This window comes from Oncorhynchus tshawytscha, linkage group LG13, assembly GCF_018296145.1.
Source record: "Oncorhynchus tshawytscha isolate Ot180627B linkage group LG13, Otsh_v2.0, whole genome shotgun sequence".
Classification (NCBI taxonomy): Eukaryota; Metazoa; Chordata; class Actinopteri; order Salmoniformes; family Salmonidae; genus Oncorhynchus; species Oncorhynchus tshawytscha.
Window position 1 is genome coordinate 81,433,606 of NC_056441.1, and position 22,159 is coordinate 81,455,764.

Consider the following 22,159-nt stretch of genomic DNA (forward strand, 5'->3'; position numbering starts at 1 on the left):
TGAGGAGAAGAAAGAGGGATGAGGTAGAAAGTGGAGTTAAGAGGAGAGACTAGAATGATGAAAGAGGACTTAGCAGAGGAGGAGAAAAGGAGAGAACAACACAGAAAGGAGAGGAGAAGAGTGTCTGGTTTTGTTTAATTGTCCTGATATTCCAAAGCCTCACATTCCCTCCTCTGATGTCAACCCATTCCAACCGGAGAGCACTGGCAAGATTCCCATTTATAAAAGACATCTCACACACGGGTGGTTGACTACCCGCCAACGTCAACCTGCAGCCCATGACAACTGAGAGGGGACATTAGGGGAACTTAAAAAAGGTACTGTGCGACGGTCTAATGATTCCTCCCACCCACTTCCTGCCCTGCCTTTTCACTAGCGTACTCGAAGAACTAATTATGGTTCCTACTGTAAGCATCGGGGAGGGACACCAGACAGAGCCAGATGAAGTTACCCTTAGACACAGATCTAAGATCAGCTTACCCTTCCCAAATCCTATATACACCTAGGAGAGGCAAGTCAAAACTGACCTCAGATCAGTGTCCTTGGGCAACTTCGTCCTACGCCACACCAGATACACAGCGCCCCTTTAAACAGCAATACACAGCACACACATATAGCTGTGGGGGAGAAACATATCTAATCAAAAATACATGTTTTAAATGTTGTGTTATTACAGCTGACACCACTCTGCTATTAGGGATGACAGGAAGCTAAAGATAAAGAACAAGGGGGGAAAGACCAATGGGGGTGGAGGAGGGAGGGATGGTGGGGAGGAGGGAGGGAGGGAGGGATGGTGGGGACAAAGATTGAGAGAAAGAGATGGAGAGAGAAGCTGTAGATAAAAAAAAAAATAGAAAATGAAACAAGAGAAAACTAAATTATATCTGCCTTGATTCTAGCAAACCTCCCCCAGAGCTGGAGAAATGGTTTCTCCTTCCAGGGTTATTGTATGGGTAAGAACACAGATTAATATCTATTTTAGGCCATTTTTAGGGGGGTTGACATACATTTATCATAATGTTTTTGTCTACTCAGGCCTCATTCAGGAATTGGTCACGTTTCTATGAGAAACACAACTGGACTAAATTGTCTCTCACGGATGTAGATGGATATTAATAGCTGAATTATCACGTGTTGAAAATAGCAGTTATAATCGTAGCTAAGAACAAAGCACATATTTTTGTCCTGAGTACAAGAAGTGACCTTTGGAGAAACCAGTGCATGAATGAACCCAATAATCTGAACCAGAGAGAAGCTCCATTTACAACAAACTCTTGACTCCTCATGTAATGTAATGCCAGTCCATTTCAACATCACAAACCCACAATCCACCAGCTGTCAATGCACGATGAGGGCTGTGTAATAGGCTTGAAGAATTCAGAGGTTCTTCCAACACACACACACACTGCAGGACAGACAGCCCTCAGATCCTCACATAAACAGTAGTTATCATCAACCACCATCATTACCGTGGCGATCATTATGGCTATTATGATTGGCCGGTGTGTTCCACAGAGCCTGATGGAAGAATGGCTGAACAGACAACCAGAGGACAGAGAAACAACACACCATCCGGGTGTGTGTGTGTGTGTGTGTGGTTTGAGGAAAGGGAACTCTTGGTGTTCAGTATGTGTAGAGCTCAGGTGACCTCAGGTCAGTGTTACCTGGTCCCTTTCCTCTTATCACTGATTCCAACCTGACAAGACAGACTAATAAAAGGAGAAGAAGAAGAGGTGGTAAAGACATCGGAGATAACAGGTCAACAACCTGTGTGTGTACGACAGAGAAAGCCTGTCATTTAAGGAGGCTAAGACTTAGTGTGTGTGTGTGTGTGTTCAGAGAATTAAGACCAAGTCATTAACCAAAGCGGAAAAACCAGAAACACATGAAGAGGGGAGGGAGGGAGGGAGGGAGGGAGGGAGGGAGGGAGGGAGAAACCAGAAACACATGAAGAGGAGGGAGGGAGGGAGGGAGGGAGGGAGGGAGGGAGGGAGGGAGGGAGGGAGGGAGGGAGGGAGGGAGGGAGGGAGGGAGGGAGGGAGGGAGGGAGGGAGGGAGGGAGGGAGGGAGGGAGGGAGGGAGGGAGGGAGGGAGGGAGGGGGAGGGAGAATAGAGCCTAGAGAGAAAGTGGAGGAGGGAGAATAGAGCCTAGAGAGAAAGTGGAGGAGGGAGAATAGAGCCTAGAGAGAAAGTGGAGGAGGGAGAATAGAGCCTAGAGAGAAAGTGGAGGAGGGAGAATAGAGCCTAGAGAGAAAGTGGAGGAGGGAGAATAGAGCCTAGAGAGAAAGTGGAGGATGGAGAAGAGAGCCTAGAGAGAAAGTGGAGGATGGAGAAGAGAGCCTAGAGAGAAAGTGGAGGATGGAGAAGAGAGCCTAGAGAGAAAGTGGAGGATGGAGAAGAGAGCCTAGAGAGAAAGTGGAGGATGGAGAAGAGAGCCTAGAGAGAAAGTGGAGGATGGAGAAGAGAGCCTAGAGAGAAAGTGGAGGATGGAGAAGAGAGCCTAGAGAGAAAGTGGAGGATGGAGAAGAGAGCCTAGAGAGAAAGTGGAGGATGGAGAAGAGAGCCTAGAGAGAAAGTGGAGGATGGAGAAGAGAGCCTAGAGAGAAAGTGGAGGATGGAGAAGAGAGCCTAGAGAGAAAGTGGAGGATGGAGAAGAGAGCCTAGAGAGAAAGTGGAGGATGGAGAAGAGAGCCTAGAGAGAAAGTGGAGGATGGAGAAGAGAGCCTAGAGAGAAAGTGGAGGATGGAGAAGAGAGCCTAGAGAGAAAGTGGAGGATGGAGAAGAGAGCCTAGAGAGAAAGTGGAGGATGGAGAAGAGAGCCTAGAGAGAAAGTGGAGGATGGAGAATAGAGCCTAGAGAGAAAGTGGAGGAGGGAGAATAGAGCCTAGAGAGAAAGTGGAGGAGGGAGAAGAGAGCCTAGAGAGAAAGTGGAGGAGGGAGAAGAGAGCCTAGAGAGAAAGTGGAGGAGGGAGAAGAGAGCCTAGAGAGAAAGTGGAGGATGGAGAAGAGAGCCTAGAGAGAAAGTGGAGGATGGAGAAGAGAGCCTAGAGAGAAAGTGGAGGATGGAGAATAGAGCCTAGAGAGAAAGTGGAGGATGGAGAATAGAGCCTAGAGAGAAAGTGGAGGATGGAGAATAGAGCCTAGAGAGAAAGTGGAGGATGGAGAATAGAGCCTAGAGAGAAAGTGGAGGATGGAGAATAGAGCCTAGAGAGAAAGTGGAGGATGGAGAATAGAGCCTAGAGAGAAAGTGGAGGATGGAGAATAGAGCCTAGAGAGAAAGTGGAGGATGGAGAATAGAGCCTAGAGAGAAAGTGGAGGATGGAGAATAGAGCCTAGAGAGAAAGTGGAGGATGGAGAATAGAGCCTAGAGAGAAAGTGGAGGATGGAGAATAGAGCCTAGAGAGAAAGTGGAGGATGGAGAATAGAGCCTAGAGAGAAAGTGGAGGATGGAGAATAGAGCCTAGAGAGAAAGTGGAGGATGGAGAATAGAGCCTAGAGAGAAAGTGGAGGAGGGAGAATAGAGCCTAGAGAGAAAGTGGAGGAGGGAGAATAGAGCCTAGAGAGAAAGTGGAGGAGGGAGAATAGAGCCTAGAGAGAAAGTGGAGGAGGGAGAATAGAGCCTAGAGAGAGAAAGTGTGAAAGGACTGGGACAGCAGAGAGAAAACACATCATTATCATGAACATTCCCCAGACCTCATCTGACACACTGAACTTAGTCTCACCCAAAGACAGCTAGCCTGACTAGGGATGGGTCTGTGTGTGTGTGTGTACCCCTCTAAGGATAGAGGCGGGGGGTTGTACGAGGGTGCCCCCTCTGTTTCCAAACATGATTTACTTCAGCCTCAGTGTTTCTGGCCTACACACACACACACACACACACACACACACACACACACACACACAGTCCGAAACACACACACACACACACAGGTTGAAACACACAGGCTGAAACACACAGAGGCTGAAACACACACACACACACACACACACACACACACACACACACACAGGCTGAAATACACACACAGGCTGAAACACACACACAGTGTGTTGAGGTTAGTTAGGTCAGTCTATTCCAGGACCATCATAGCTTGACAAGAATGTCCTGCTTTCATTTTTAATCCAAACACTGAGGTTGGCATCTGACAAACACACTGACTAACACACTGACTAACACACTGACTAACACACTGACTAACACAGGCTACATAATCAGTCTGCTACACAGCCAGACAGACACCCTGACCCCAAATCACACACCCTGACCCCAAATCACTCACCCTGACCCCAAATCACTCACCCTGACCCCAAATCACTCCCCCTGACCCCAAATCACTCACCCTGACCCCAAATCACTCACCCTGACCCCCAAATCACACACCCTGACCCCAAATCACACACCCTGACCCCCAATCACAAAAACACTACATGGCACCAAAACAGGCAAAGCGCTTTCAGATGATGTAATCCACATGTTGTGAGTTATGTGATGGCAGGTTGAGAGGGTGTGGGGGAAACACACCCCCCCCGAGGCAAGGGCCGAGGCACTTCCTCTAGTCTCCTCTCCTCCTCACCCTAAATCCTGCTCCTAGAGCCCAGCAGCCATTCTGACATGGTCTTCCTGCTTTTCTCCTGGACACAGGAATCATAGCGGGAACAAGAGCCAAAAGAAGCTAACCGCCGGACAGAAGCCATGGAGGGAAGGCGAGATTGGAGAGGGGAGGTGGAGAATGGGGAGGTGGAGAATGGGGAGGTGGAGAATGGGGCAGAGCTGCTCAAGTCCACCCACAGAACCAGTTGAGCCCAGAACTTGTTTGTGCATGTGTGTATCTGTGTGTGTGTGTGTGTGTGTGTGTGTCTGTGTGTGTCAATGTGACCATGCTCTGTGCTATGCTCTGTGCAGTGGTGGGACACACACTCATGTCTTTGTGTGTGAGGAGAGGTCTGGAGACTGTCTATTCACTGTGTGTGAGGAGAGGACAGGAGACTGTCTATTCACTGTGTGTGAGGAGAGGACAGGAGACTGTCTATTCACTGTGTGTGAGGAGAGGACAGGAGACTGTCTATTCACTGTGTGTGAGGAGAGGACAGGAGACTGTCTATTCACTGTGTGTGAGGAGAGGTCTGGAGACTGTCTATTCACTGTGTGTGAGGAGAGGTCTGGAGACTGTCTATTCACTGTGTGTGAGGAGAGGTCTGGAGACTGTCTATTCACTGTGTGTGAGGAGAGGTCTGGAGACTGTCTATTCACTGTGTGTGAGGAGAGGTCTGGAGACTGTCTATTCACTGTGTGTGAGGAGAGGTCTGGAGACTGTCTATTCACTGTGTGTGAGGAGAGGACAGGAGACTGTCTATTCACTGTGTGTGAGGAGAGGACAGGAGACTGTCTATTCACTGTGTGTGAGGAGAGGACAGGAGACTGTCTATTCACTGTGTGTGAGGAGAGGACAGGAGACTGTCTATTCACTGTGTGTGAGGAGAGGACAGGAGACTGTCTATTCACTGTGTGTGAGGAGAGGACAGGAGACTGTCTATTCACTGTGTGTGAGGAGAGGACAGGAGACTGTCTATTCACTGTGTGTGAGGAGAGGACAGGAGACTGTCTATTCACTGTGTGTGAGGAGAGGACAGGAGACTGTCTATTCACTGTGTGTGAGGAGAGGACAGGAGACTGTCTATTCACTGTGTGTGAGGAGAGGACAGGAGACTGTCTATTCACTGTGTGTGAGGAGAGGAGAGGACAGGACAGGAGACTGTCTATTCACTGTGTATGAGTTACTCAACACACAGGTACATTCCACCTGCTGTCAGAGAGCTTTACAGACTTGTGGTTGGTCCTGTGTTTGTTAGACAACTGTTTTTAGGCTCCAGACACTCCTGAGTCTGAGCTTTGTTAAGAAACTGAGCCGCAGCTGAACTAAAGCTTGACACTTTACTATGACAAAGACAACCACGCACGCACACACACACACACACACGGGAAGAGGGGTGTTTCTTAGTCATGAATAAAACACACGTTCATAAACCCTTCTTACACGCACACACTCAGCTGAGACGGCGGCTCTGCTACAAAGTGAGACGGCAGCTCTGCTACAAAGTGAGACGGCAGCTCTGCTACAAAGTGAGACGGCAGCTCTGCTACAAAGTGAGACGGCAGCTCTGCTACAAAGTGAGACGGCAGCTCTGCTACAAAGTGAGACGGCAGCTCTGCTACAAAGTGAGACGGCAGCTCTGCTACAAAGTGAGACGGCAGCTCTGCTACAAAGTGAGACGGCAGCTCTGCTAGAAAGTGAGACGGCAGCTCTGCTACAAAGTGAGACGGCAGCTCTGCTACAAAGTGAGACGGCAGCTCTGCTACAAAGTGAGACGGCAGCTCTGCTACAAAGTGAGACGGCAGCTCTGCTACAAAGTGAGACGGCAGCTCTGCTAGAAAGTGAGACGGCAGCTCTGCTAGAAAGTGAGACGGCAGCTCTGCTTGAAAGTGAGGCGGCAGCTCTGCTACAAAGTGAGACGGCAGCTCTGCTACAAAGTGAGACGGCAGCTCTGCTACAAAGTGAGGCGGCAGCTCTGCTACAAAGTGAGACGGCAGCTCTGCTACAAAGTGAGACGGCAGCTCTGCTACAAAGTGAGACGGCAGCTCTGCTAGAAAGTGAGGCGGCAGCTCTGCTACAAAGTGAGACGGCAGCTCTGCTACAAAGTGAGACGGCAGCTCTGCTACAAAGTGAGACGGCAGCTCTGCTACAAAGTGAGGCGGCAGCTCTGCTACAAAGTGAGACGGCAGCTCTGCTACAAAGTGAGGCGGCAGCTCTGCTACAAAGTGAGACGGCAGCTCTGCTAGAAAGTGAGACGGCAGCTCTGCTACAAAGTGAGACGGCAGCTCTGCTACAAAGTGAGACGGCAGCTCTGCTACAAAGTGAGACGGCAGCTCTGCTACAAAGTGAGACGGCAGCTCTGCTACAAAGTGAGACGGCAGCTCTGCTAGAAAGTGAGACGGCAGCTCTGCTAGAAAGTGAGACGGCAGCTCTGCTAGAAAGTGAGGCGGCAGCTCTGCTACAAAGTGAGACGGCAGCTCTGCTAGAAAGTGAGACGGCAGCTCTGCTAGAAAGTGAGACGGCAGCTCTGCTAGAAAGTGAGGCGGCAGCTCTGCTACAAAGTGAGACGGCAGCTCTGCTACAAAGTGAGACGGCAGCTCTGCTACAAAGTGAGACGGCAGCTCTGCTAGAAAGTGAGACGGCAGCTCTGCTACAAAGTGAGACGGCGGCTCTGCTAGAAAGTGAGGCGGCGGCTCTGCTAGAAAGTGAGGCGGCGGCTCTGCTAGAAAGTGAGGCGGCGGCTCTGCTAGAAAGTGAGACGGCAGCTCTGCTACAAAGTGAGACGGCAGCTCTGCTACAAAGTGAGACGGCGGCTCTGCTAGAAAGTGAGGCGGCAGCTCTGCTAGAAAGTGAGACGGCAGCTCTGCTAGAAAGTGAGGCGGCGGCTCTGCTACAAAGTGAGACGGCAGCTCTGCTAGAAAGTGAGACGGCAGCTCTGCTACAAAGTGAGACGGCGGCTCTGCTAGAAAGTGAGGCGGCGGCTCTGCTACAAAGTGAGACGGCAGCTCTGCTAGAAAGTGAGACGGCAGCTCTGCTAGAAAGTGAGACGGCGGCTCTGCTAGAAAGTGAGGCGGCAGCTCTGCTAGAAAGTGAGACGGCAGCTCTGCTAGAAAGTGAGGCGGCGGCTCTGCTACAAAGTGAGGCGGCAGCTCTGCTAGAAAGTGAGGCGGCAGCTCTGCTAGAAAGTGAGACGGCAGCTCTGCTAGAAAGTGAGACGGCGGCTCTGCTAGAAAGTGAGACGGCGGCTCTGCTAGAAAGTGAGACGGCGGCTCTGCTAGAAAGTGAGACGGCGGCTCTGCTAGAAAGTGATGTTTCAGAGAGAGATACTTTCCTTACACAAGAAAAAAGTGCTCCGTAATTACCCAAGGTGCATCCTACATAATGAGAGAGATCCACTATATGTTCTGATCTCACTCTCTCCCTCTCTGCTTTGTCCCTCTCTGCTTTGCCATGAGTCTGTCCTTAAAATAGGCCCCCAGCCCCACTCTTATAGCGGAACAGAAGACATTTATGTTGCCCTTGTCCCCACATTTTTTTGCCAGCCTGTCTGTTTATTAGAGGGTGACTTGGAAAGAGGAGTGTATTTGTGTGTGTCTCCAGAGGACAGGAAGCACAGACACAGAGGATGTTCTGGACCCATATGCTATAGTCTCCTGAGAACTGCACTACTGAGGCCCGGCGTAGACCATGGTAACTTTACAGAGGGGTGGAAGTGGGGGGGAGTCAGCTTTCCCAAACCTTTAGACCCAGCAATTCACAGTAAACAAACAAATACTTTGGTACCAAAGTTTCCATGACAATAGCTTTCTCATGCTCAGTCTTACTGTTATGTAAAATGGCGGGTATAAGGGCATGACGGGAAATGGTGAACTGGGTGGTTGCACTCATCTGTTAAACCATCTCTCTATCCCCTTCCTTTCTGTCTCACCCCTTTTCCTCATCCGTCTAGTGCCTTCTCTCCTCATCCCCCTCCCTGCTGGACAGAACAGAGGAAGTGTGCGTGTGTCCCTCCACACTAAAGGTCCCCACCAGAGCATCTCCTCTGGGGCTCAAAGAGAGGTACGGACTACAACACAACCACCGTCTATAAATGGAAAGGGTTCTGAGTGTGTGAGTCAAGGCCTGGGGGTTCTCAGAAGGGGACTACACAGGGGGTTGAGAGAGAGAGAGAAGGGGAGGAGAGAGAGAGGAGGGGAGGAGAGAGAGAGAGAAGGAGAGAGAGAGAGAAGGAGAGAGAGAAGGAGGGGAGGAGAGAAAGAAGGAGAGGAGAGAAAGAAGGAGAGGAGAGAAAGAAGGAGAGAGGAGAAGAGAGAGAGAAGGAGGGGAGGAGAGAGAGAAGAGGGGAGAGAGAAGGAGAGAGGAGGGACACGGAGAAGGAGAGAGGAGGGACACTTGATCCTCTAGATCAAGCTCTCTCTCTCTCTATCTGGGGTTCTCTCTCTCCATCACATCGCCCCTTTACCTATGTAAAAAGCCATCCTCATCTTTCTGTCCCTCTAACAGTCTCAGCTCTCTTCCTAAAGGAGGGGCTGGCAGGCTGGCCCATCAATCTAGTGTGTGCGTTGTAATGCTCTTCCTGAAACCTCTCCAGTGTGCACTGTGTACTTCTGAAAATAAGCATCAGCTGCAGTGAAAGCCTAAAGAAGTTAGGAGCGAGAGATAGATGGAGGGAGAGAGAGAGAGAGGGGAGGCAGGAGAGCGGGTTTGACATTGACCAGAAGACTTCCCATCTTTTGTTAGTAACAGGTCTTTCTGAAAAAGAACATGAGTGATCACTCCCACGCCCGCCTGTGTAAATATGACCCTCGTCTAAAGTACACTACGAGAGGAAGTCACACACACACACTGCACTGACATCGACTTACACCTGCATTTACTCCTGTAAGGCTCCGGGCAGATAGAGACGGGCAGCAGGAATGAGGTCTAAGTGAAAAACTTGGGAAACATGTTTACATTGCCAAAGCAAGTGGAAAAACATAAACAAACGTGAAATAAACAAAAATGAACCGTAAACATTAAACTCACAAAAGTTCCAAAAGAATAAAAGACATTTCAAATGTCATATTATGTCTATATACAGTGTTGAAATTATGTGCAAGTAGTTTGAAGTACATAAATAAACATAGGTTGTATTTACAATGGTGAATGTTCTTCACTGGTTGCCCTTTTCTTGTGGCGACAAAAGGTCACAAATTATGCTGCTGTGATGGCACACTGTGGTATTTCACCCAGTAGATATGAGAGTTTAGCAATATTGGATTCGAATCTGTACATAGTCAAAGCTTTCCTTAAGTTTGGGTCAGTCTCTGTTAAGGGCCAAATAGAATTTTAGTTTGCTCTCTGTTTTTGTAAATTCTTTCCAAAGTGTCAAGGAATTACCTTTTTGTTTTCTCATGATTTGGTTGGGTCTAATTGTGTTGCTGTCCTGGGGTTCTGTGGAGTGTGTTTGTGAACAGAGCCCCAGGACCAGCTTGCTTAGGGGACCCTTCTTCAGGTTCATCTCTCTGTAGGTGATGGCTAGGTTTTGGAAGGTTTGGGAATCACTTCCTTTTAGCTGGTTGTAGAATTTAACGTCTCTTTTCTGGTTTTTGATAATTAGCAGGTATCGGCCTAATTCTGATTTTTTAATTTTTTTATTAAAATAGGAAAATCAGTTAAGAACAAATTCTTATTTACAATGACAGCCTGGGAACAGTGGGTTAACTACCTTGTTCAGGGGCAGAACAACAGATTTTTACCTTGTCAGCTCGGGGATTCGATCGAACAACCTTTGGGTTACTGGCCCAACGCTCCAACCACTAGGCTACCTGCCTCACCACTCTGCATGCATTATTTGGTGTTTTACGTTGTACATGAAGGATGTTTTTGCAGAATTCTGCATGCAGTCTCAATTTGGTGTTTGTCCCATTTTGTGAATTCTTGGATGGTGAGCGGACCCCAGACATCACAACCATAAAGGGCAATGGGTTCTATAACTGATTCAAGTATTTTTAGCTACATCCTAATTGGTATGTTGAATTTTATGTTCCTTTTGCCTTGTCTCTCAGATCGTTCACAGTTTTGTGGAAGTTAGCTGTGGCGCCGATGTTTAGGCCGAGGTATGTATAGTTTGTGTGCTCTAACAGTGTCTAGATGGAATTTGTATTTGTAGTACTGGCAACTGGACCTTTTTGGAACACCATTATTTATGTCTTACTGAGATTTACTGTTTAGGCCCAGGTCTGAAGGAATCGTTGCAGAAGATCTAGTGCTGCTGTAGGCCCTCCTTGGTTGGTGACAGAAGCACCAGATCATCAGCAAGTAGACATTTGACTTCAGATTCTAGTAGAGAAAGGCCGGGTGCTGCAGACTGTTCTAGTGCCCTCGCCAATTTGTTGATATATATGATGGGGGTGGGGCTTAAGCTGCATCCCTGTCTCACCCCCCGGCCCTGTGGGAAAAAATGTGTGTTTCTTGACTATTCTATCCGCACACTTGTTTGTTTACATGGATATCATAATGTCGTATGTTTTTCCCCCCAACACCACTTTCCATCAAATTGTATAGCAGACCCGCAGGCCAAATTGAGTCGAAAGCTATTTTTTAAATCAACTTAAGCATAACAAGACTTTGTTACAAGACCTTTGTTTTGGTTTGTTTGTTTGTCAATTAGGGTATGCAGGGTGAACACGTGGTCTGTCGTACGGCAATTTGGTAAAAAGCCAATTTGACATTTGCGCAGTACATTGTTTTCACTTAGGAAATGTATGAGTCTGCTGTTAATGCAGAGGATTTCCCCAAGGTTGCTGTTGACGCATATCCCCCGGTAGTTATTGGAGTCAAATCTGTCAAATCAAGTCAAATCCACTTTTTGTGGATTGAGGTGATCAGGTTCCAAATACTGGTTAAGATGCCAGAGCTGAGGATGATGTTAAAAAGTTAAAGTATAGCCATTTGTAATTTGTAGTCTGTATATTTTATCATTTCATTTAGGATACCATCAACACCCCAGGCCTTTTTGGGTTGAAGGGTTTGTATTTTGTCCTGTAGTTCATACAATGTAATTGGAGAATCCAGTGGGTTCTGGTAGTCTTTAATAGTTAACTCTAAGATTTGTATTTGATCATGTATATGTTTTTGCTGTTTGTTCTTTGTTATAGGGTCAAAAAGATTGGAGAAGGGGTTTATTCATACGTCGCCATTTTGTATAGATAACACTAAACAAACAACAAAACGAAGAGTTTTCCAATTTTCCCAGAAGTGGTTAGAGTCTATGGATTCTTCAATTACATTGAGCTGATTTCTGACGTGCTGTTCCATCTTTTTCCCTAGTGTATTTCTGTATTGTTTTAGTGATTCACCTAAAACAATAAAGCGTAAAACAATGAAGGCGTAGACTCAGGTTTTCTGGGTCTCTATGCTTTTGGTTGGTTAAGTTTCTTAATTTATTTGGTTTTTGCATTCTTCATCAAACCAATTTGTCAATGCTGTTAATTTTCTTAGGTCATCTACTTGAATTTGTTCAAATTTGATAGGGAAGCTGAGAGGTCAAATATACTGTTTAGGTTTTCTACTGCCAAGTTTACACCTTCACTATTACAGTGAAACATTTTGTCCAGGAAATTGTCCAGAAGGGATTGAATTTGTTGTTGCCTAATAGTTTTTTGGTAGATTTTCACACTATTTTCCCTCCATCTATAGCATTTCTTAATATTATTCAGTTCCCTTGGCTTTGATGCCTCATGACTGAGTATTGCTCTGTTCAAATAGAGTGTGGTTTTGATGAGATCTGATAGCGGTGTCAGTGGACTGACTGAACGCTGTAAGAGACACTGGGTTGATGTCAGTGATAAAGTAGTCTACAGAACTACTGCCAATAACTGAGCTGTAGGTGTACCTACCAAAGGAGTCCCCCCGAAGCCTACCATTGACTATGTACAATACCCAGCGACAGAGCTGCAGGAGTTGTGACCCGTTTTTGTTGGTTATGTTGTCGTAACTGTGTCGAAGGGGGCATATGGGGGAGGGAATGCTGTCACCTGCGCTCTCAATTCAATTCAACGGCTTTATTGGCATGGGAAAGATATGTTAACATTGTCAAAGGAAGTGAAGTAGATAATGAAATTAAAGTGAAATAAACAATACAAATTAACAGTAAACATTACACTCACAGAAGTTTCAAAAGAAGAAAATACGTTTTAAATGTCATTGTCTATATACAGTGTTGTAACGATGTGCAAATACTTAAGGTACAAAAGGGAAAATAAACAAATATGGGTTGTATTTACAATGGTGTTTGTTCTTCAAATGGTTCCCTCTCTCTCCCTCTGCCTCCCCAAATCCTTTCACCTGTCTCCCCATCTCCCGACCTCCTCTCCCTCGTTCTCTGTGTTCCTGTACCTGATATCTGGCTAAATCTCATCTCATGAAGCCTGAAGGAGATGACCTCATTTCACAGCAATGCTCAGAGAGAAAGAGAGCGAGAGAGAGACGATAGAAGAGAGGGGGAAGAAAGCAGAGTGGCTCTGACGAGTCTATAGCTATGAGGGGTCTATAGCTATGAGGGGTCTATAGCTATGAGGGGTCTACAGCTATGAGGGGTCTACAGCTATGAGGGGTCTACAGCTATGAGGGGTCTAGAGCTATGAGGGGTCTAGAGCTATGAGGGGTCTAGAGCTATGAGGGGTCTATAGCTATGAGGGGTCTATAGCTATGAGGGGTCTACAGCTATGAGGGGTCTAGAGCTATGAGGGGTCTAGAGCTATGAGGGGTCTAGAGCTATGAGGGGTCTAGAGCTATGAGGGGTCTAGAGCTATGAGGGGTCTAGAGCTATGAGGGGTCTAGAGCTATGAGGGGTCTAGAGCTATGAGGGGTCTAGAGCTATGAGGGGTCTAGAGCTATGAGGGGTCTACAGCTATGAGGGGTCTAGAGCTATGAGGGGTCTAGAGCTATGAGGGGTCTACAGCTATGAGGAGGCAGTCAGAGAAGGGAAGGGGAGAAAGAGCGAGAGAGAGAGAGAGGGGGGCACGGGAGAAAGAGGGAGAAGGGAGGGGCAGGGGAGAAAGAGGGAGAAAGAGAGGGGCAGGGGAGAAAGAGAGAGGGGGGCAGGTGTAGTGCCGACTGCTAGTGATGGGGGGGATCACTACGGTTACATATCACAATATTATGTATGAGCATGTTTGGAACATCAAATCCCCCAAAAATAAACTAAAAAAATATCAAAGTATTGCAATACATATAGAATCGTGAGAATCGCAATACACGTCCTATCAGCACCTAAGTATGGTGATAATATCGTTTCGTGAGGTCCCTGGCAATTCCCAGCACTCGTGCACTATAGGGCAGTGAGTTGTTCTTCAGTTTCCAGAAAAGGAAAAAGGCTCCCTTGCTCTTAGACACACACATCTCCTTGCATAGGACTACACTTGTCTACAGCCCATTTCAATTTGGGATCAATTGAATGCGTCAATCCTCTTTATGTCTCTCCTCTCCTACTAAATCAGAGCATGAGCTTACATGGAAGTAACAGACAGAGACACTGCTCAGACATCTCCCAGGCCAACACACCGGCCGGTGGCCCTGGCTATTATCAAACACATCAGTAACGTTTCTCCAAAAGGGAGGAGGGGGTGGGTTGACGGACAACATCCCCCTCAAAACTTCTTAAAGACAAGCCAACGGTGCTTGTAACAAAAAGTAATGTAATATAACAGAGTTATGTAAGATAGATAAAACCGTTTTTATAGTCACCGGAAAAGTGTGTGCGTGAGAGACGTTCCAGAGAAGATCTAAACCACAATGTGTGTGTCTGTAGAGAAAACAATCTTTCCTTGAGTGATACTGAACGAAAATAACACACACACACACACACACACACACACACACACACACACACACGAGGCAGCCGGGGATAAGGACTAACTAAAGGCAGCAGGGGTTAAGGACTAACTAAAGGCAGCAGGGGTTAAGGACTAACCAAAGGCAGCAGGGGTTAAGGACTAACCAAAGGCAGCAGGGGATAAGGACTAACTAAAGGCAGCAGGGGATAAGGACTAACCAAAGGCAGCAGGGGTTAAGGACTAACCAAAGGCAGCAGGGGATAAGGACTAACCAAAGGCAGCAGGGGTTAAGGACTAACCAAAGGCAGCAGGGGTTAAGGACTAACTAAAGGCAGCAGGGGATAAGGACTAACCAAAGGCAGCAGGGGATAAGGACTAACCAAAGGCAGCAGGGGATAAGGACTAACCAAAGGCAGCAGGGGATAAGGACTAACTAAAGGCAGCAGGGGTTGACTGTACTACAGTCATTAGGTTATCAGTGCCCACAGTCACATACAATCATAAGCAAAAGGTAATTGAAGCACAGCAGAGCATTGCCCAGAATATTAGCAGCAGGCGCTAGTCCCGAAGCTAATGTGCCCAGAGTATTAGCAGCAGGTGCTAGTCCAGAAGCTAATGTGCCCAGTCCTATTAGCAGCAGGCGCTAGTCCTGAAGCTAATGTGCCCAGTCCTATTAGCAGCAGGCGCTAGTCCTGAAGCTAATGTGCCCAGTCCTATTAGCAGCAGGCACTAGTCCAGAAGCTAATGTGCCCAGTCCTATTAGCTGCAGGCACTAGTCCAGAAGCTAATGTGCCAAGAATATTAGCAGCAGGCACTAGTCCAGAAGCTAATGTGCCCAGAATATTAGCAGCAGGCACTAGTCCAGAAGCTAATGTGCCCAGAGTATTAGCAGCAGGCGCTAGTCCAGAAGCTAATGTGCCCAGAGTATTAGCAGCAGGCGCTAGTCCAGAAGCTAATGTGCCCAGAATATTAGCAGCAGGCGCTAGCCCAGAAGCTAATGTGCCCAAAGTATTAGCAGCAGGCGCTAGTCCAGAAGCTAATGTGCCCAGTCCTATTAGCAGCAGGCGTTAGTCCAGAAGCTAATGTGCCAAGAATATTAGCAGCAGGCGCTAGTCCAGAAGCTAATGTGCCAAGAATATTAGCAGCAGGCGCTAGTCCAGAAGCTAATGTGCCCAGAGTATTAGCAGCAGGCGCTAGTCCAGAAGCTAATGTGCCCAGAGTATTAGCAGCAGGCGCTAGTCCAGAAGCTAATGTGCCCAGAGTATTAGCAGCAGGCGCTAGTCCAGAAGCTAATGTGCCCAGAGTATTAGCAGCAGGCGCTAGTCCAGAAGCTAATGTGCCCAGTCCTATTAGCAGCAGGCACTAGTCCAGAAGCTAATGTACCGAATCCTATTAGCAGCAGGCACTAGTCCAGAAGCTAATGTGCCCAGTCCTATTAGCAGCAGGCACTAGTCCAGAAGCTAATGTGCCCAGTCCAATGCTTGTTTAACAACTGTTCTAACAATGTTTGTGTAAGTTGGTTTGATGTTCCTGCTAACAAATACACTCTAAAAATAACCATCAGAGAGTATGGTTATGGCATTAGAGGCTTGTTTTGGGTGTGTGTGTGTGTGTACCAAATAGCACTCAAGACGCAGTGAACAGAAACAAATTGTGAGCGGAGCTAGAATCTTTATCCCAGAGCCATATTCCGAGCAGTTTCTCTCCCCAAGAGCTGTAGAGAATGATATGGAGCTCCATATTTGCTCCAAAAACTCCATCGCTATAACATTCTACTGAGTACACACACACTCACGCACACACAAACACTCAACAGAATCATGCTTTGTAAGGTGATTCATGCTTTGTAAGGTGATTCTCCTTCAACACATCATTAGCAGCCTCGTATGTAATACACGTCAGAACGCATAACTCCATCTACCTGTGTTGATTTCCCAGAGGATTTTATCCATAACAACAGCAAACATTCAGCCTCCTCTCCTGCAACATGAAAACACAACTTTTGACCACTTAGACACACACACGTTGGCAATGTTACTCACCACTCTGGGTTTGGCTCTCTGTGGGGCTGGTGTGGTCAGCTCCTCACTGCTCTTCCTCTGCAGTCTGGGTTCTCTGGCACCAGTGGGAGTAGCAGGGCTGGAGTTGGACCCGTCTGGTACAGGCACCGTTCCTCCAGACCCAGGCCCAGACGGCTCCCCCTCGCACCCAGGAGCATTCAGAGCCAGAATATACCGCTTGGTCACATCCTCCAGGGAGGGGGCCTCCACACCAGTGGGCTGACACAGGATGGAGGGTTCAGAGGCGGGTAGCAAGGCAGGCGGGGGCTGTGGAGGTGGGGAGATAGGGATGAAGGTGGCAGGTTCGCTGGCGTGGCGGACGTGCTTGGACCTGGCTTTGGATTTAGGGGGGGGTGGGGGCAGTGGGGGGTTGAGCTCAGTCTGGTCTTGATCCTGGCTCTCCTCTGGACCGTGGTCTTCTGGACCTGGTTCCGAGTGGTCCAGCTCCTCCGATGCTGTTTGTGCGACTCGGTTGGAGCGTTTCCTGGAGGCCCGCCGGCCCATTTTGGGAGATAGAACCTCCGCAAGTTCGGGGTCAAAGTTCAATATCTGCCCCCCTCCATCTGTGTCATCACCATAGAGACAGGAGTGCAGCTCCCGTTCTGATTGGGAGCGGAGTTTGCCACCTTCATTGTTGACAAGGCGACTACGTAATGGACGTCCACGTTCGTCTCCGAGCTCCCACAGCTCGTCTCTCTGCTCACTCAGGATTGGCTCACTGCTGGAGGGCGGGATCTGACCAAGCTGATCCAGCTCACTGATTGGTTCGTTGGGGTGATGGTGACTTTTGAACCCTGATTCGTCAAGCAGGTGGCCATCACCACGGCGACTGGGGTCCGAGAAGGACTTCTTCTTCGTGGCTTTCCCGTTGTTTTTGTCATCTGTCATCAATCTGTCCATTGCTCCTGGCTCTGCAACAATGCTCCGGATCACATTGCTGTAGTCGTCACGGAGACTATCGTCACGGAGACCACCGTCACTGTACACCGATAGCTCGCTGGTCACGCTGCCCGTGCACTCTGATAGATCAGCTGCAGAGGATGACTCTGGGACACTTCCTCCTCCGACTCCTCCTGCCCCCTTGGAGGAGAGAGAGAGCGACCCCAGCAGGTTACTATCCACAGAGAAACTGTTATTCCCTTCTTCTGACACAGAGTGGCGCCGGTGAGGCATGGGGTCGCTTAGCGAACGGTAAACAGTAGGATCCCCGTTGGACTCCCCGTTGCTTCCGTTGCTGGAGTCAGAACCTGTGTTCCCTGCTGAGGAGAACTTACGGCGGCGGCGGATAGCGCTCGGAGTGGGAGGAGCCTCAAGTCCTGGGGCTGAGGCACTCTGGGATACATTAGTTCTCCCACTAGTACTGTTGTTGTTGACGCTGCTCATCCCTGTTACTACATCAATGCTCTCAGTCTCAGTCCCAAGAGCAGGAACAGAGACCAGGTTCTCTCGTTTCTCTCTCGCTCCTGCGTATAACCCCGATCCCTCTCGCATTCCCTCGTTTAACCCCGATCCCTCTCGCATTCCCTCGTTTAACTCTGGCCATTTCTCCTCATGCAGAGCAGACTGCTTCCAGACAGTCAGGGGTTGACCTAGCACATCTCTGGCCAAAGATGATCCTAAACTTGACCCCACAAATAACCTCTCAGGGTCACCAGGTCCAGTCTCTGGTTCTGTGACTATGCCCTCATCTGTGAGGCTTGACTCGTGACCCGATAGCTCATCAACAAATCGGTCATAAAACACATTCTCCTCAGAATCTCCCTTCTGTAGGCACTTCTCTCGTTCTCTGTTTTCACATTCCCCCTCCTTCTTCTCTTGTTCCCCTGAAATGGAGGCTGCCCCAATGTCAACCTCAGCCTCCCTAGCTCTCCCCTCCCTCTCTTTTGTCTCCTGCTCCTCCACTTGTTTCCTTTTGAAACCCTCATCCTCAGTGGAATCTGTCGCTAGCATATCATCCTCGTTATCATCATCCTTGCGAGCGCTCATCTGGCAGATATCTCTGATCACCTGTCTGGCCTCCTGTACATACCTGTCCTGCAGCGGAGTAGGCATCACTTCATCATCCCCATAACCCCCTGCTCTGCAGTCCCCTCCGTCACTCTCCACCTCTCTGGCAGGCACCACCCTCCTCCCTCCATCACGCTCTCCGTCTAAATCCAGACGTTGCTCAGAAGAGCTTCTTTTGGCCGAGGACCCATCTGAATGTTGCCTCCCTTCTGGTTTATCAGAGTAAGTGAAGGATTTGGCACGTCGAAGAGTTGCAGTGAGGTCCTTTAATGAAGGGCGGAGTCCTGGGTGGAGACCTCTTGACCCCATCCTGTACACCGCAGATGACCCCTCAGTAACCCCTGACCTGTCCGTCTTCCGAACTCTGAGCTCTGATAGGTCACTTTTCAGGAAGCTGAGGAGGGACATTGTTTCCGAAGCAATATCCGGGTTTGAGACTGACATCCTGTTCCTGTCCTTATCCCCGACTACGCCACCACTTATCAACCGCTGGAACACTGTAGTCTCCTCCCTAGTAACCCCTCGAGTGTCCCCTGTGGTTGGAGATGGTGGATTGACAGGGGGAAGAAGGTGGGAGCAGACTCTAACAGGGGCGCGGGATAAGTTATCCCCATGTCCGAAGCTGGGGGAGCGGTACATGGTGAAGTTACCGTGGTAGGTCTTACTGAGCATGGAGGAGGATGCACCGACCACACTGCCTGGGGTGGTGGTAGTAGTAGTAGTGTTAGCCATTCTGTTAGCATAGCTAGCTTGGTCTTCTTTCAGTGTCTCTGTGCTACAGTATCTACTGCTGGTCTGCGATCCGCAGGGACTCGAAATAAACGATGAGATGTTGACCTTTGACACCCGTGATACCCCTGTGAGGGGCGTGGTCAAGGGAGATGATGTCCCCGGCCCACCTGAGGTGTATTGGCGTCTGTAGCTCTCCTGCGCCACCATCTGGTTAGGAGTGTAATTGCGTCCCCTCTGCGCTGCATTGTTTCTAGAGCCTTCGGGTTCTCTGAGCCGGTTCCGAGAGCTACCAGCCTGTTCTGTAGTGGCGGCGGTGTTCTGTTGGTGTCTCTCCAGGTGTTCCATCATACCTGTCTGCTCGTCGTCGCTGTCGTCTGATTCACCATTGTCTCGTCCTGTTGCTATGGCAACTTCGCTGTTCTTCTTCTTCTTCCTCAGTGAACGGCGTCGCATGGTGTCTCGGCTAGGTCCTAGTGAAGCAGGGCTGTCCTCTTCACTGCCTGAAGACCTTCCGGGGACCTTTCCACCCCACCAACCATTCTTACCGCGGGAGAGGTAACTTCCACTGACACCTAACGAGGGAGCGCTCCTTCCTCCTGCTCGGTGGTACTCCTCTTCTTCGTCTCCTGAGCTGAACCTCCAGCGGGCTGTGATGGCTGCCCTGGCTGAGGCTCTATCAGAGGAGGGGGCCACCGGTCTGGAGGAGCTATGTGAGGAATGTAAACTGTCCCTGGGCTGTCCGGCCCCCTGGCTCTGCTGCTGCTCTACAGAGGGGCAGACACAGGAGGAGGAGAGGCCCCTGGAGCTGCTCCGAGGTGGGGAGGTGGGGCCAGCGGCTAGGACAGAGAGTGGGGGGTCAGAGTTCAGACTAGATGGACGGGTCTCAGGCTCCTCTCCTCCACTGCTGGGGCTGTGGGGTCTGTGCGTGTTTGATGGCTGTGCCACCCTAAGAAACATACCACTTCTACTAATACTAGCGCTGGCTGGCTCAATCTCTGCCTTGTCTGAGTAGTGCTGGTCAGGGTGAAAGGCTGAGTCCATGCCCTGGTGTCTCCTCTCTCTGCCCAGGGAGGCAGCCCTGCTGCGGTGTCTGTCTGACAGTGAGAGGCTAGTGGCTTCTGGGGTTGGGCTGTTGGGAGACTGCCTGTCGCTTCTGCCTGATACAGAGTTCTCTTTGGAGCTGCTGAAGAGCTCGAGGTGGTCAGCAGACTTTAAATCCTCTGCATCAGAGGTGGACCGGTGCTTCTTTCTGTGCCTGTCCCCAAAAAGCTCTCGGATCTTGGTGACACTGGGCCAGTTGGTTAAATCAATGTGAACAGGAGGATCTCCATGGTGACTTGGGAAATAGCTCCTGTGTGACTTGCAGGCAGGCGCCCCACTGACAAAAACATAATCCTCAGCGTTCAACGTTTCACTGCAGTTATTGTTATCAGAGATAGACGGATCAATTTGGGAATAATCTCTTTTACCAGTCCCAACGCTGCTGCCTTGTGCAGATTTGCGAGTATAAATCAATTGTTGATTTCTATCCGAATCCGACCCAGAGACAGAGTCTGTGCCTGAATAAAACGTTTGTTGCTTAACTTTAGTGTCAGTCGGAGACTCTGTTAACACCGTGTCAGTAACTTGTAAATATCCACTGTCCTCGTGGAATAAATTCCGAGACGGGGATCTCTCTCCCCTTCTGCTTTTAAATCGGGGTAAAGTTGTGCTCTTCCCGGCCACGTTACTGCCAGGGCTCAGGGCTCCGTGATTCCGAGCCGAATTAGTGCTACTGAACTTTTCAGTGAGTTGGCGAATAGAGGGAGAAATGGAGGAGAGAGGAGTGGAAGAGGCTTTCTTTAGCTCTGCGGTGTCGAGGCTGGCAGCGGAGATTTTGGAAACTTTCCTTGACACACTAACATTACGCATAGCCGAGGGCTGCGCTTTCTCTGCCGCAGCCGTAGATGGAGGGGGAAGGGCGCTGCTACTGCTCTCCAAATCCTTTGATTTGTTTTGTTGAATTTCACAGCGACTTTTGTTTGAGCTCCAACTTTCAAACTTTTTGAAAGAGACCCTGCTATACACCTTCTCTGTCTCCGTTTCTGCCATTGTGCTTGTATTTTTGTTATGTTCTCTCCTTCTGTTAATTCATTGCGGTAAAGCACTTTTTCTTCCACAGTGGCTAGGCTTTCACCCCTTTTCAATTGAGCTAGCACAATAGGCTACACTTTTAACCACAATTTGCTGCAGTCTTTTTCTCTCTACTCTACTCTAATTAAGAGTCTCAAAACAAGAAACCAGCGTTTACACTAAAACGGCAATGAATTACACTACAATGACAGTGAATTAAACAACGTGAGAGAGAACTCTCCTGCATTCTGACCTTACATGTCTTCTCGAATCGCATCCATGCACGAAGAAGTGCTAAAGTTTTCCCAAACTTTTCTCCTTCAACTTGGTCAACTCTGCAGCTTTTCCATAGATTCCCACATATTCCAGACCCTTTCCCATCGTTTTATTCACGCGGTTTGCCCTAAACTCCTAATTCACTATAATCCCGAACTGTTGCTGTATTCCTTATTTTGACAGAATGTAGTTTTCTGTGATTTATGTTTTTACATGCAAATGCCTGAGAACGAGATAGACCAGGCGTGGGCGGGACTAATCGGGGTATAAGGGCTGTCATAGCCCCTCGGGAATGGGCATAAAACGCATTTCCTTTTCGATGGTAGAACACAGATATCGAGGACAGAAATATATAATTATAGCTCAGGGCCGTGTAAACCGTTGGCGCGCTGAGAAATGTTAACGTTACTTTTCACAAAGTTAAACAAGAGCATGTAACAGTGTATTAATGAAGCTACTAATAGTGCTGTCTCACACGGGTTTGTGAATTATGTGTCAACGTTAATTAAAGCATTTTCTCTCATGCAAAATGACTCTTGTGGTTTTTCCCATGACTGTCTGG

At 48.7% G+C, this 22,159-nt stretch overlaps 1 protein-coding gene across 1 annotated transcript in view; it reads right to left on the reverse strand.

The window, feature by feature from the left end:
• Positions 1–21,853, reverse strand: part of LOC112247607 (rho guanine nucleotide exchange factor 17) — a 100,006-nt gene extending 78,153 nt beyond the window's left edge. Inside the window, exon 1 of the mRNA XM_042296425.1 lies at positions 16,453–21,853. Coding sequence (XP_042152359.1) covers positions 16,453–21,300 — 4,848 coding nt within the window. The 5' untranslated portion in view covers positions 21,301–21,853. The remainder of the gene's footprint in view (positions 1–16,452) is intronic.
• Positions 21,854–22,159: the final 306 nt, after the last annotated feature.